General features: G+C 52.1%; 9 protein-coding genes across 20 annotated transcripts; 4 read left to right on the top strand and 5 right to left on the bottom strand.

The window, feature by feature from the left end:
* Positions 1-81: 81 nt before the first annotated feature.
* Positions 82-1,628, top strand: PPTG_10943. Of its 2 annotated transcripts, XM_008906470.1 has the most exons (3): positions 82-220; positions 347-425; positions 497-1,628. In XM_008906470.1, the coding sequence occupies exons 1-3, from the start codon at positions 132-134 to the stop codon at positions 1,511-1,513; spliced, it is 1,185 nt and encodes a 394-aa protein (XP_008904718.1). In that variant the 5' UTR covers positions 82-131; the 3' UTR covers positions 1,514-1,628. The 2 variants fall into 2 exon arrangements, with proteins under 2 accessions (XP_008904718.1, XP_008904719.1); XM_008906471.1 differs by having other exon boundaries at positions 347-1,628.
* Positions 1,588-2,958, top strand: PPTG_10942 (hypothetical protein). Its single transcript, XM_008906469.1, has 3 exons — positions 1,588-2,553; positions 2,615-2,699; positions 2,766-2,958. Exons 1-3 carry the CDS (start codon positions 1,747-1,749, stop codon positions 2,882-2,884), a joined length of 1,011 nt encoding a protein of 336 aa, XP_008904717.1. The 5' UTR covers positions 1,588-1,746; the 3' UTR covers positions 2,885-2,958.
* Position 2,959: 1 nt separating this feature from the next.
* Positions 2,960-4,486, bottom strand: PPTG_10941 (hypothetical protein; the record flags this gene model as incomplete). The annotated part of the gene is made up of 1 exon (XM_008906468.1): positions 2,960-4,486. One exon carries the CDS (start codon positions 4,484-4,486, stop codon positions 2,960-2,962), a length of 1,527 nt encoding a protein of 508 aa, XP_008904716.1.
* Positions 4,487-4,962: 476 nt separating this feature from the next.
* PPTG_10939 (hypothetical protein) lies at positions 4,963-8,171 on the top strand. 9 transcript variants are annotated; one of them, XM_008906459.1, is made up of 6 exons: positions 4,976-5,614; positions 5,697-5,765; positions 5,824-5,898; positions 5,965-6,211; positions 6,289-6,386; positions 6,609-8,171. In XM_008906459.1, the coding sequence occupies exons 1-6, from the start codon at positions 5,606-5,608 to the stop codon at positions 6,720-6,722; spliced, it is 612 nt and encodes a 203-aa protein (XP_008904707.1). In that variant the 5' UTR covers positions 4,976-5,605; the 3' UTR covers positions 6,723-8,171. The 9 variants fall into 9 exon arrangements, with proteins under 9 accessions (XP_008904706.1, XP_008904707.1, XP_008904710.1 ...); XM_008906458.1 differs by having other exon boundaries at positions 4,963-5,765; XM_008906462.1 differs by having other exon boundaries at positions 6,289-8,171.
* PPTG_10940 (hypothetical protein) lies at positions 5,045-5,509 on the bottom strand (the record flags this gene model as incomplete). Its single annotated transcript, XM_008906467.1, has 2 exons — positions 5,045-5,139; positions 5,200-5,509. The coding sequence occupies 2 exons, from the start codon at positions 5,507-5,509 to the stop codon at positions 5,045-5,047; spliced, it is 405 nt and encodes a 134-aa protein (XP_008904715.1).
* On the bottom strand, positions 5,910-8,624 carry PPTG_10938 (hypothetical protein). Of its 3 annotated transcripts, XM_008906456.1 has the most exons (3): positions 7,299-8,624; positions 7,052-7,231; positions 5,910-6,989 (listed from the first exon to the last, which is right to left on the bottom strand). In XM_008906456.1, the coding sequence occupies exons 1-3, from the start codon at positions 8,567-8,569 to the stop codon at positions 6,821-6,823; spliced, it is 1,620 nt and encodes a 539-aa protein (XP_008904704.1). In that variant the 5' UTR covers positions 8,570-8,624; the 3' UTR covers positions 5,910-6,820. The 3 variants fall into 3 exon arrangements, with proteins under 3 accessions (XP_008904704.1, XP_008904705.1, XP_008904703.1); XM_008906457.1 differs by having other exon boundaries at positions 7,052-8,624; XM_008906455.1 differs by having other exon boundaries at positions 5,910-7,231.
* Positions 8,625-8,983: 359 nt separating this feature from the next.
* On the bottom strand, positions 8,984-9,689 carry PPTG_22805 (hypothetical protein). The gene has a single exon (XM_008906454.1). It carries the CDS (start codon positions 9,355-9,357, stop codon positions 8,995-8,997), a length of 363 nt encoding a protein of 120 aa, XP_008904702.1. The 5' UTR covers positions 9,358-9,689; the 3' UTR covers positions 8,984-8,994.
* Positions 9,690-9,863: 174 nt separating this feature from the next.
* PPTG_10937 (hypothetical protein) lies at positions 9,864-12,947 on the top strand. The gene has a single exon (XM_008906452.1). The coding sequence runs from the start codon at positions 10,075-10,077 to the stop codon at positions 11,323-11,325; it is 1,251 nt and encodes a 416-aa protein (XP_008904700.1). The 5' UTR covers positions 9,864-10,074; the 3' UTR covers positions 11,326-12,947.
* PPTG_10936 (hypothetical protein) lies at positions 12,554-12,817 on the bottom strand (the record flags this gene model as incomplete). The annotated part of the gene is made up of 1 exon (XM_008906453.1): positions 12,554-12,817. The coding sequence occupies one exon, from the start codon at positions 12,815-12,817 to the stop codon at positions 12,554-12,556; it is 264 nt and encodes an 87-aa protein (XP_008904701.1).
* Positions 12,948-13,496: the final 549 nt, after the last annotated feature.

The raw sequence follows: 13,496 nt of genomic DNA, 5'->3' as shown, positions 1-13,496 counted from the left end.
ATGTGTCCCTTGCTGAGTCAGCTCCAAAAATAAAACTATTTTCAGCCAATTGAATGATTATTTTCATATGATTGGATAAAATGGAATCGTATCCAAAAGGGGGCACAGCACAAGAGCGTCGAAGAGAGAAGATGGCATCCGTTCCGCCCGAAGATGAGCGCACGCAGGTGCTGAACGCGTACAAGGCCAAGGTTATGGAGCATCGCGAGATGGAGAGCAGGTGCGTCGCTTTCTTTTCATGCAACAACTGTTGTATATATCCTCCTAGATCCGTCATGCCGCTGTTATCTTTTGTCATATCTCGAAAATTTCTAACCTTTCTGCGTCGCTTTTTCATGTAATTCAGAGTGAAAAACATGCGCGAGAACGTCAAAACACTCGTGAAGGAGTTTAACAAGACAGAGGACGACCTCAAGGCTCTACAGGTACATAATTACGCGTTAAATTCCATCTTCACTGCTGTCATTCCTCCACTCACGGCATTTTCACTGCACAGAGCGTGGGCCAAATCATCGGCGAAGTGCTTCGTCAGCTGGACGAAGACCGCTTCATCGTCAAGGCCTCGAGTGGCCCGCGTTACGTCGTGGGATGCCGCGCTAAGGTAGACAAGAGCAAGCTGAAGTCAGGCACACGTGTGGCGCTGGATATGACGACGCTCACCATCATGCGCTACCTGCCGCGTGAAGTGGACCCCACCGTGTACCACATGCTGAATGAGGACGCTGGAAACGTGTCGTTCTCGAGCATCGGCGGTCTGAACGAGCAGATCCGCGAGCTCCGCGAGGTCATCGAGCTGCCACTCACTAACCCAGAACTGTTCCTACGTGTCGGTATTAAACCACCCAAGGGTGTGCTACTATATGGACCCCCCGGTACGGGTAAGACCCTGCTGGCTCGTGCGCTGGCATGCAACATCAACGCCACCTTTTTGAAGGTCGTGGCCAGTGCCATTGTGGACAAGTACATTGGCGAGAGTGCCCGTGTGATCCGTGAGATGTTCGGATACGCCCGAGACCACCAGCCGTGCGTCATCTTCATGGATGAAATCGATGCCATTGGTGGAAGTCGTTATTCGGAGGGAACGTCTGCGGATCGTGAGATCCAGCGTACGTTGATGGAGCTTTTGAACCAACTTGATGGTTTTGATGCTCTCGGACAGGTGAAAATGGTCATGGCGACGAACCGACCGGATATTTTGGACCCTGCGCTGCTGCGTCCTGGTCGTCTGGATCGTAAGATTGAGATTCCGCTGCCGAACGAGGCCTCGCGCATGGATATTCTGAAAATTCACTCGGGTCCTATCACGAAGAAGGGCGAAATCGACTACGAGTCGATCGTCAAGCTCACAGACGGCTTTAACGGCGCCGATATGCGGAATGTGTGTACCGAAGCTGGTATGTTCGCTATCCGTGCCGACCGCGAGTATGTGGTGGAGGAGGATTTCATGAAGGCTGCGCGGAAACTGGCAGAGACCAAGAAACTCGAATCCAAGATGGACTACAGCAAGGTTTAAAGTTGCTCGCTGTTACGTGCCCATGTTTTGCCGAGCTATCTCGTTCTTATCAAGAGTCGAACAGATACGAGAAAAGGGAAATGAAACAGGGCGCGGTGGGTTGTATCTTGCTACATGTTGCTGTTATTTCAGTTGGGTTCTTTATTTGATCTACTGTTATTTAGGGTGTCAGCTGCAAATAAACCGAGGACAGGATGTACTTTGCAGCAGTTGCACAAGTTGCAGGCTAACTAATGGCGTCGGCTGGTATGGAATGCTGCGAGTTGGTGGGTCTTATGGGAGATGTAGCATACCAGCGTTGCAGATTATTGCTTCAGGAACTACGCAAGCTACACCCGATCTTCGTGTCACCTCTAGAAGGGATGATGGAAGTCGAGTACCTTGAATATTTACAGAACCAACAAGACAAAATACCCAAGAGCAAGCGTGCGGAGTTGCAGCGAACGTCTGGGCCGATCATTCTGCTGTTGGATTCGTCAAACGACATGCTGGACGGAGAAGAGGAGCTGCTTGATTTTGCTATGGAGCGGACGCAGCTATCGAAAAACGAATTGCTAGCTGCTGCTGCGTTCGGAGGTGTTGTGGCTGTCGGCAATGAAGGGGGAAGTGACAGCTCCAGGACAGACTATGTTGAAAAATTAGCACTAGCAGAGGAAACGTTGGAGACAAAGGCGGAGGAAGCAGCTCAGCAGGCCCTGACACGCTATCGTGAACAATCAGGCCATGAGTATGCTTTCTTGATTTTTGAGGTCGATGGTGTGGCGCTGCCCCGAGTAGAACTCGAGCTATTTCACGGTGTGTGTCCCAAGACTTGCAAGAATTTCTTGGCATTGTGTGAGCACAAGGTCCCTGATTTAAGCGACGAAACTCAACAATTGGGCTACCAGGGTAACCAAGTACACCGTGTAGTGCGTGGTGGCTGGATTCAAGCAGGGGATGTGGCTGGCAATGGCCGAGGAGACGGACCTTGTCGATCTCTTTATGGTCTGGAGTTCCCAGACGAAAGCTTTGCTGTTTCACACAATGCAGCAGGCATTCTTGTAAGTGTATAGCTGTACCACTATTCTGCTTGTTCTACGTACTGACATGGGTTCTTTTTAGTCTATGGCAAACACGGGTCCACACACAAATGGCTCGCAGTTCTTCATCACCCTCGCGCCACAACCATGGCTTGATCGTCGTAAAGGTACGCAATATGAACTCTCTATCAGTCAAGGAAAAGATCTGTAAACTAACAACAAATTCATTGCAGTGGCATTTGGTCGAGTGGTGAGTGGTTGGCGCACTATCATGACTATCGGGGGTCTAGAAACTCGGCAAGAGCGACCTTGTGTGCCCTGCACCATTGTCGATAGCGGAAGACTTCAATGATAGGGAACACTCCATACAACAAGTTCTTGATGAATAAATAGTGCTTGCTACTTCACTTAGAAATTTTAAAGTAGCCTAGACTACAGCAGTTTGGCCGACAGAGGACGAGGCAACAGACATTGGAGCTGCAGCGACAGCAGGAGGATCGACCACCGCAGCATTCGACGTGGAGTTGTTACTATTGACTTGCACTAACTGCAAGTCGTAGCGAAGTCGTTTGAGATCCACAAGCGACCGAATCTTGTGGAACTCTAGACCAAGAGCAAGACTTACCTGCTCTTCCTCCAGCCCGTCTCCAATGGCTACAAATTCCACGTCGGGGGCTTTGTACTTCTCCATGATCCTTTCAAAGCACCGATACTTGTGAATTTTTGCCGAAGAATATACGCAATCGATCGGGAAGAATGCATCTAACTGGTAAATGAGGCACTTGCACAATGCTGGCACCAGTTGCGTATTTGTGACCAACACGTTCACATTTTCCACCTCTTCTTCGATTTTGGTATCATTAGGACAGGTTTCGGACTGAGCGGGTCCCGTTCGGGAGTTCACAGGCTCTGCAGTGAGTTCCAATACTTGCCGAGCTTCGTGCAGCCAACCAGTTGAAAAATTATCAATAGCTGCCACTAGCGCGCCACGGATGGCGAACCACTCACTGTTCGTATCGTGCAAAAAATCCACGTGTCCGCGACGCTCGTAGATCTCGCGGATACGCTCGTATCTCTCCTGTATTGTTGGTTCCTGGCCAGACACGCTGCAATCGTTAGCAGCAACATGTGCGATGTGGTCCACGTCTGTATCGTGCAGGTCACTAAAGAAGAAATGTTTCTCCAGCATCGCCAGTAAAAAGGTCATCATCTGCTCACCAAGAGCTACTCCAGGCGCAACCTCCTTACCGTGCATTTGAGCGAAAGTGCCCGTGTACAGCGAGGCGAAGAGCACCAAAGTCTCATCTAAATCCCAGATGAACACGCGTCTCCGAACACGTTTGGAAAGACCTTTGGTCCTTAATGTCTCGCGCTGCGTCTCCTCATCACCGTCGTCTTTGTTTTCTTCATCTCCAGCTTGTCCTTGCTCGTCGTTTTGGTCGTCCTGTGCGTCCTTCTGCTCAGTTACGTCTCTCTCTCCAGGTTCTGACTTCTGTCTTTTCAAAGGACGTGACGCGTAACTTTCTTCGCCCGTCCCATCGACGTCTCCATCGTTGGCGTCTCTCTTGTCTCCACTATTGAGCAGCTTAGCGGTTCCTTCTTCCAATCTCTCGTCCACTGGCGACATACAGTGCGGTGTCACTGCAGCATCGAGCCGCTTGGCCGGCGCCAGTGCTAGCAGTAGCGCGAGTACCATCGCCCACAGCCGAGTACGCCATTTAATCGCCTGACGCTGGCGTTGCAGCGCCTCCATCCATTGCAGCCCGAGAATGAGGGTCACGGCCCCGCAGAGACTCACGCCCACTACGGGCAGCAACACCAGCTTAGCCACAGCATCTCCCAGCCGCGCTCGCAGCGCTGACATAATCAAATGCAGCGTCTTGTTCCTCGTCGCGAGCTTTTGCGAGTGAGCCACCCACCCGTCGCACGGCGGGTGTGTCCTTCGTGCCACCATGCCGCGTCGAGGAGCGATCTGAATTTCGAATAGCTTTCTGACACAAGCAGCGTCGACAAAGTGACATAAAATAACGACTACCGCCACCGGAGCTTTTTCTTAGCATGAACAAAGACAGAAAATGATCGAAGTAATTTGGGATCGGTGGCGCTAATGTGACGTGTTGAATGTTGCGATCTGCCTCCTGTGCTCACTTTTCCAATTGCTGCTGCCTTCAATTACGCGTCGTGAATCTATCCATGTACGCAAGCAAAAGCAGAAAGTTAGAGGGTTCATGTACCGCATGGAGGTCCTAGCTACAAATCAACAGCGTCCTGAACGAATAGCGCTGGTTGCCCAGAACTGTGGCACGGGCGCAATTTCGGAAACGTTGAAGATGCATTTTGCTAAATAGACTTTTTGGCAAAGCACGTACCGCGGAGGCGAGATCGCTCCATTGCTTGAGAACTAGCGGTAGCTGCTGAGTCTCGCTTGTAGTGTGATTCGTGACGTCCCTGAACAGCAATTCGACGTTAGTTGTCAATCCTAGACGCTGAAGTTGCACTGCAGCCCGGACACCTACCACCACGTGAGCTCGTCGAAATGATCTTCGACTTCCCAAACGCGTCCCTCGTCATCCGGGTGTCGCATGCCACTATCTTCCAATACGAGCCCTGCGCAACGACACCGTCAATTCGTTGATCCACGCTACTCCATTATCGCTCGCAACACACCTGTAAAACCCAGGGGAGCCAATTGAAGCTTCTCTCCCTGTAATTGGATGCCGCGGAACTCTGCTTGCAGCTTACTATTGCTGCCACCTTTGCCACCCTTCTGCTCTGTCTCCATCTCTACGTTCTGCTCATTGGAGCCTGTCGCGCTGTTGCTGTTAATGTCGCCGCTCTGCGGTCGGAAGAAGGTTTTGACGGACGCCGTCCCGTCAAAGTGGATGCGGCACGGCAGCGAGTGCACGTTTTCCTCCGCTGGTGGCAGCGGACAGCGTGTCAAACACACGCGCACGGTGCTGGAGGCGTCTTCTGCCATGTTTCGTTCTTGAAATGTTTTTAGCGGGAAACGCGTTCCCGCCAAAATAAGTATAAATTACGACAGGATTTCGATGTAGCCACAATAGTAATTGCAATGGATGTGGTAGGAGTACGCTCCTCGATGGTGCTCTCTCTTGGCTCTCGGCGCTAAAGTTACCTGTTAATCTATGTATCATTGTGCGCAGCAGTCGGTCGCACCCGTGAAGCGCTCGCGCGACGAAGCAAGCAAGCTGCTGGGCGAGAAAATGCTGCAGGTTGGTGACTAATGACAAGCGAGGTTGACGTGAAATGCTAATCGACTGTGGGCGTCAGGGCTGGACAATGCTGGGTGCTAGCTGTCCCGTGGATGACTGCTATACGCCACTAATGCGCAATAAGCAGGGCAAAGTAAGGAAGAAAAGCGGAGATTTAGATTTTGTCCAGACCTAACGCTTGTTCTGGTGGCGGTGCTAGATGTACTGTGTTCGATGCGACCAGTTTGTGGTCACCGAGGAAGAGGCCAAGAAGCAGGCGGAACAGGAGGCTGAAGAACTCGCTGCGACTGAGAAGGAAGAGGCCGAGGCCGAAGCTCGGCGCGAGGAGGAGCGCGCACGCCGCATCGAGCAGCAGTTCCGCTTGGAAGAGCAAGCCAAGCAGGCCAAGGAGATGCAGGAACTCGAGCAAGTGAAGGCTCGTCGAGCGACGGCAACATACGGAGCTGGTATAGCGAGGCTGCGATTCTACTTCGATCGACTCTAACATGCTTTTGCTTTCTGCTCGTGACATTATTTGCTACAGCGAAACGCAAGATTGACAGCGCGGTGAGCACCATCAGTCCCGACAGCGACGCAGAAGTGAATGCCATCCGCCGTCGGACTCTCGCTGCGCTTTATCAGGTGGAGCATCCGCATTTATTCTAATCTGTTGCCGGTCCTATCGTGCGCTTATTGCCTTTGGGGAATTTTGCGAGTGGTTTGAAGCACGATCACGTGGACTCGACAGTCCGATCTTTTGCATGTCTGCAAGCCGATCAGACAAACTCAACGATGGCAGACCACTCTCTTGGGAAGCCTATTGAAGTATTAACGTTTGCGATGTATTTCTTGCATGTATTGTAGAAGATGGCTATCCTCACCGATTCGCTCTCACCCAACGACCACAGTGAGCGTCTCATCTCCGTCGCGAAAGCAGTGCGGGAGATCGCTGAGACTGCTTGCCTTCTGGAGCAGTAGCTCACACAGTGGAGTGATACGACGGCAAGATGCGCATGGTTATCAATGCAATCGTCGTCGTGATTGATTGAAAAATCGTACTCAGAAGCTCTTGGCACTTATAGATCCGTCGTATGGCGTGGAATGCCAAAATCCTCGTCTAGTGTCTCTAGTCCCTCCTCCGCCAAAAGCGATTTCTGATCATCAGCCTTCGCAGGTGCCGTCTTGACATGCGAGGTTTCTTCCACTGAAGCGTAGATGTACGTGAGGCACACAACAGCGACACCACTAGAACACACAATGACAACAAGTCAGCATTTGCCACAGAAAAGGTAAAGTTCGTGACGCACCAGAGAATTAGGTAGAGCTTGGCGATACCATTCTTCTCGGGATTCGAACCTCGCCCCAAGAAGTTGATAGCAGACAACGTGTACACAGCAATTAAAATGTTGCAGATATAGCTGACGACCATGTAGAAAGCGAACGCTCGTGAACGGATGTGCACCGGCGTGATGTCTCCTAGCATGACCCTATCAACAGATAAATTGTGTGAACAAATCGATCCATAACAACAGCCAGAATTCAATGTAAACGTACCACACGACAGCACCGAGACCAACAGCGAACCCACCAACAAACATGAGTACCGATATCACAGCGACCGTACCCTGGACTGCAAGATTCTGGTTGAGGTAGAGCAGTGACCAGCTCAGTACTCCGAGTGCGAGAATCATAATAGTAGTACCAACGATGAGCAGAGGACGGCGTCCATATGAGTCCACAAAGCGCACGGATATGATCGTGACGCCTACGTTGGTGAAACCTACGACGGCCGTGGCGAAGAACGGGTTGGTCACCCCAGCGAAGTGGAAAATCTTGGCCGAGTACAGCATCACAGTGTTGATGCCAGTCATAGCCTGGAAAAAGACGAGGATAGTGCCTGTTACCATGACTTTCTTATGTGCCAGGAGGTGCGACCAAGTCACATGAGGCTCGTGCTGACGGTGCTCCATCACGCGAGCGATTTCCTGTACTTCAGTTTCAATGGCATCCTTTTGGTTCTTTGGACGTAGAAACACCAGCGTTGCACGGGATTGGTCACGCCCACGGTTCTTCATAAGCCACCACGGACTTTCCGGTACAAGTGACGCGCACAGACACTGTATCAATGGTGGCAGGATCATGAATCCGTTGAGGTATCGCCACCCGGAGGGCACATTGGAGATGAAGAAAAAGCCCAGTACAGCTGTCACCAGCATTCCGATCGTCAAACTGAGTTGATGCAGTGACGTGATCTCCCCGCGTGAGATGGCAGGCGAGATCTCCGTTAACAAGATCGGAACTGTGTTGGTTACAACACCCGACGCCAGTCCAATGAGCAGTCGGCCAGCATAGAGCTCGCGCTTGGACGTGGCGAGTGCACAGATAGCACCGCCAATAATATAGAGCACATTATTGATGAGTATGGTTTTCTTCTGCCCCACACGCGCACCAATACCACCCGTGGTGAGTGCTGACAGAACGCAACCCACGACAACAAGCGCCGTCGCGCGCTCCTGCTCCTCCGTACTGAGGTTAATATCAACGAGAATGGAGCCCACTGCGTCTGGGACGATACAGACATTGAGTACGGCGGCGCTGAACCCCCACATGAACGAAGAGATGGAGACTAGCCATGCTGCAAGCCGCAGTCGGTCAGTTTGGCCACAACCCACTGGAGACGCTGCGGATCGAACCGGCGCGCTTCCATCGCTAGCCCCAGGCTTTGATCTTGCAAGCGGACGCTCACCCACCCGTTGTCGTTGACGCTGAGGCGCGATTGGCTCCATCTTGGGCAGTAGCTTCTCCTTGATGTCGTGTGCTTCCATTCTTATGGCGGGATGGCTTCAAGATGATCCAGATGTCGCTGCGCCACATTTTTCGTACATCGAAATAGGTTCCGTACATGAACAACTTGTACAGTACACCAAGATTGATGTGGCCCACCCGGTGGGTCACTAGCGGGTCGAAGCACATCATCGACGGATTGCCATCATCGCCATCGGCGGTCCAGTCAACGGCTGCGTGTCTTTGTTGAAGGACTTGTTGTAGATCGATCGCAGCGCAGTGCTCGTGCCCCCGGCGAACTCGTATGTGTTCGTATGTGCTATGAACAAATAGCCCATTTGATAGTAAAGCAGTTAGCAGAAATTTGGTGATCATGACTGTTTTCATGTGGTGAATTTTGGAAGTAGAATTGAATGAAAAGGTTACCAAATTGGCAAATTGTTGTCAGAACAAGGGTCGATCTGTATTAAAAATCACTGTACTGTTCGCCGTGTTTCATCACATAGACGGGCGCTTCAAAATCCCAAAAATAAAGATAACTACAAAAGCTTAAAATAAAAAATTGTAAAAATGCCGAAAATAATCGTCGGCAGTTTTTGGCATTGCATACATAACTCGCAACGGAGAGCTCGTTCATTGTGTCGGCAGCTAATTGTATAATGCACGACCAGTATGAAGACGCATACTGGTTCACGCTATTCAGCCATGTCATCAGGCGTGCATCTCTCTCGCCGCTTATGTGAAGCATGACTAGCGCAATGGAACTGACCTGCGTTACAACCGGCCTGCGGTGCCGACTTCCTTGCGCTTCTACAGCATTCATGCCCATCTGGCAATCGTTAAATACACTGCGTTCTCATGGGCGCACAGTACTAACGCCGATCTCGAGTTAACCACTGGCCTTAATCGTTGCCGTCCAGAATACGCCGGCTATCGCTGTATAGACCAACGCACGCCAGCGCCGGCAAGATGATTCAACGCCCTTACAACAACGTTGATAATTGGGGGCAACGTATTACATGTGTATAGGGCCCGCGACCAGGCGCTGAAGTTCTGCCGACGACGGATCCTGTTGCTATTTTTGGCACTGCTAAACTATTCTTGGCCATCGACGTATAATCTTCCCGATAGGGTGAACAAGGCTTGTTACAAGCAGATTGCATGCTCAATCGTCACTGGAATTATCAAAGTCGGGCGATTTTTTTGGTACATTTTTGCGGTACATTTTCACTATTTCAACAACGCACAGCCCTTTCGGGTGGTGCGGTTTCTTTGTGTTCTCAGACTCCTTACTGAAAGCAAGTGAAGCCGGTGGTCAGACACCAACCCGAGCCCTTGCGCATCTCACTGGCTTGATCAGCACGTCCGGGGATTCGTCCAAAAAGAGTCAAACCGAACCCTTTTTACCCGGCAAGCGTGGAAGAAAAACCCACACAGAGCCGCTGGCCTGTAGAACGCAAAGTGCTCGAAACGAGAGAAGTGCGAAGAAGAGAAAGAAAGAGAACCAGGAAAACAGGGAAACCATTGACGCTCAAGTAGCTCGAGAATGTGCCGGCCGATAGAGTCACGCGATTCTCTGGGCGCTATGGGCCCAGCCGCCGTCGCGTTGTTCGCGGGATACCAACCCGCTGCAGGCGCTAACAAGGCTGTGCTGAGCCAGAACGCTAAGCCCGCGGGCCGCGCGCCCGCCTGGTCCGCCGCTGGAGACATGGGCTTCGGCACGGACGGGATGAACATGCTGAGCATGGCGGCGCCTCCTCCGGCGCTTCCTTTCGTGTCCTTCCCGAAGAACAACAGCCTGCCGACTATGCCTTGGAGCTCGGCCCCGACGACCGATCTTTTGAGTATGGGTCTGCCCAGCGAGTTCGCGGCCACCCCTGCCCCCGTGGAGGCCAAGCCTGAAGTCACCATCCCGCAGCCCGACTTTGAGGCTCAGGAACTGGAAGAGCTGTTGGATTTTTCGATGCCTGGCGAGCTGGAGAGCATCGGCAAGGACAAACCCGACCTCGTGAACCTGGATGACGGCTTTGACGGTACGGAGATGTCGATTCTGTACAGTTTTTTGGTGGATGCTCCCGAGGACAAGTCCAAGAAGACCGTGGAGATTGATGACGGTATCTTGAACCTGAACGTGCTGACGGGCTCCCCCATCGAGGGACTCATGGAGTCGCTCGAGTCCGACTTCACGGACACGGAGCTGATGCTGACTCCGCGTCGCCCGGAGCCGCACATGGCTCCCAAGATCATGACCAAGCCAGGTGAGGTGAAGAGTCGCCGTCTCTGCAAGAGCGAGGGATGCTACAAGCGCTCGCGCTCGAACGGTCTGTGCATCTCGCACGGCGGCGGTCGTCGCTGCGCTGTTGAGGGCTGCGACAAGAGCTCGCAGGGCGGCAACCTTTGCATCCGTCACGGCGGAGGCAAGCGCTGCAGCCACGAGGGCTGCGACAAGGCCGCACAATCGAACTTCCTGTGCAAGGCTCACGGTGGTGGCCCGCGTTGCCAGTTCGCTGGCTGCACGCGCAGCTCGCAGGGCGGAGGCTTTTGCCGCTCACACGGTGGTGGCAAGCGCTGCATGTTCGACGGCTGCGACAAGGGAACGCAACGTGGTGACTACTGTGCGCTCCACGGCGGTTCGCGTCTGTGCGAGGTGCCAGGCTGCATGCGTAATGACCGCGGTGGAGGCCTGTGCGCTACGCACGGCGGTGGCAAGCGTTGCACCATTGAGGGCTGCAGCAAGCCATGCCGTCGCAAAGGCCTGTGCTCGGCACACCTGCGCCAGTCGGAGGCAAGCAAGTAATGGACGGGTCGACCGAGTGGAAGTCGCTCCGCTCTAATCAGAGGAGTTGACGATGGTGAAGGTGGGACGACGACACGGAGAGATGAAGAAGAAGAGGAGGTGGTGAAGGAGAGGGACTGGAGGATTGGAGGAGACGAGGAAGTGGAAGGCGGAAGCTGACGGGTCTAGTGGCATTGGAATCTTTTGTTGCTACGTGGCCCTGGGGGAATCAATGCAAGCGTGTTACGCGACTTCACCTGACTGGGGAGAACGTTGGGCTATTCGGTGAAGTGTGCGGTGGATGATTGGTTGGTGGCCCTGGGGCCCGGTTCAGTTGGTCGAAGCCTCGAACCGCGGGGTTTGCTCTCGTTGGAGAGGGGCTTCGGCCGACGACGGCAGCAGAGGAGGCTCTGCATTATTCATATGGTGTATAATTGGCTTGGCGGCTGCGTGCAAGTGCGCGGCGCGTCGTGACGAGGGAAGGTCAAGAGTCATCGAGTGGTGGAGTCGAGCGGCTGTCCCGTCCAGTTTCCAGAGGTTGAAGGCTGGCGAGGAATGAGGCCGGTGGCGAGTCGGCTCGGTGCTTTGGTTCTTCGCGTCAGCTCTTCTTTATTTACAGCGAGGAGATGTAGGACTAATGCCATTTTGACCTTTAACAGCCTGCGGGTTCTGTGGTGTCAAGTCTGTTCATATACAGTTGCAATTAGTTGAGGTTTAAGTGTGTATGTTTGGGCTGCTGCTGCTTCTTGGTCGCCTGCACTCATGACAGCATGTGCATGGCAGACAATTTCCGCTTCTTCCGTTCGACAAGTTTGCAACATACATGCTGAAACGAATGCGGCACTGCGTTTGTGAACGCCCAACGTCGTCACCGAGCACGAGACAAACGAACAATTCTGGGCATCATCTATTGGATACCTTCGAGTCTTTTGCTGCACGAAGCTATTGTACTTCATGATGTCTGGCAGGCAATGCCTGAGCTCCAAAATGGGTGCAAGCCCAGCGCAGAGAATCACTGCTTGATCCAAAAATCACTACAGACAGAAGTTGCTACTGCTACCAACATGGAACACCGTACGCTCCGTTGATTTCCGTTTGGGCCTCATCATTTCCGCTTGAAGATGCCTCGCAGCGGTTGGATATATAACATCATGTATAGCGCCAAACGTAGTAGTATTTGAGTAGATTATACATGCGGAACAGGATAGTAGTAAGTGGCGGCTGCTGCATCCTTCCTTGGGACTGTAGCTCACATGAGCTTGGAACTGGCGACGTGGAAAGGGTTCTTCTTCTTGCCCGTTTGAGGCTTGCTGGGTCCCAGTAAATACTCGAGCGAGAACTTATCCGTGATGCGCTGCTGCGGCTTCTTGTTCACCTTCAGTAGCCGGTTGCTCGATACGACAAAGGGGCTTTTGCCGCCGTTCAGAGTGGCCAGATTGAACTTCTCCGCGAGCTTTGGGTCCTGGCTGCGACGCAGAGCGGCGGTAGCGGATGAGGCAAGTCGCGAGGTCATTGTGGTTATATCGGGAGTTCAAGAATGAGATGAGTTGTCGTTTGTTAAACTTCATGTTTTTATTTTCAAACAAATTCCTGGAAACAAGGTTTGTATTGGATGGAGACCTTTAGAATAGCATCGTGTGGTGGCCATAACTATTTGCTTCTTGCTTCCTCACCACGGCTAAAAAAACTGAACGTCATAAAGCACTTTTTTGGAAAAAAGTTTTTGCACATAGCCTATGACCCACCATACCATAAAATCTCCGACCCTCCGACAGCTCCGACCGCCAACATAAAAAGACAAATCAGTGTGAAAAACGTAAATTTAAGTGTTGATTGTGTAAGTGAGTAGGGGATCTATTTTTGGGATGTGAGGAAGCGAGCTGTTGATCGCTGTCGTACCAAAGACAGCTTTCTATTGAATTTATAACCGGATTCCCAGGCCCTAAAACGGCCTGTGGGCTGAGAAAAGTGCAAAAAACTAAAAATGCATTGTTTTGGCTACAAAGAGCCAGGAGAGCTGCTCACGCTCCATGGTAGATTCGCAAATGAGGCGACGTCCCTGAAATCGGGGTCCAGTATTTGGAGCTGCCGATGCCTTTTTACACATTTTTACACGTAATTACATAAACGCAGTGTGTCACACACTAGAAGCGTAGGTAAAACCTTAAAAACAAGGTTATTAGAACGGTTGG

This window comes from Phytophthora parasitica, assembly GCF_000247585.1.
Source record: "Phytophthora parasitica INRA-310 unplaced genomic scaffold supercont2.23, whole genome shotgun sequence".
In the NCBI taxonomy this organism is placed as follows: domain Eukaryota; phylum Oomycota; class Peronosporomycetes; order Peronosporales; family Peronosporaceae; genus Phytophthora; species Phytophthora nicotianae.
This window is presented reverse-complemented; position numbering and strand designations above follow the sequence as displayed.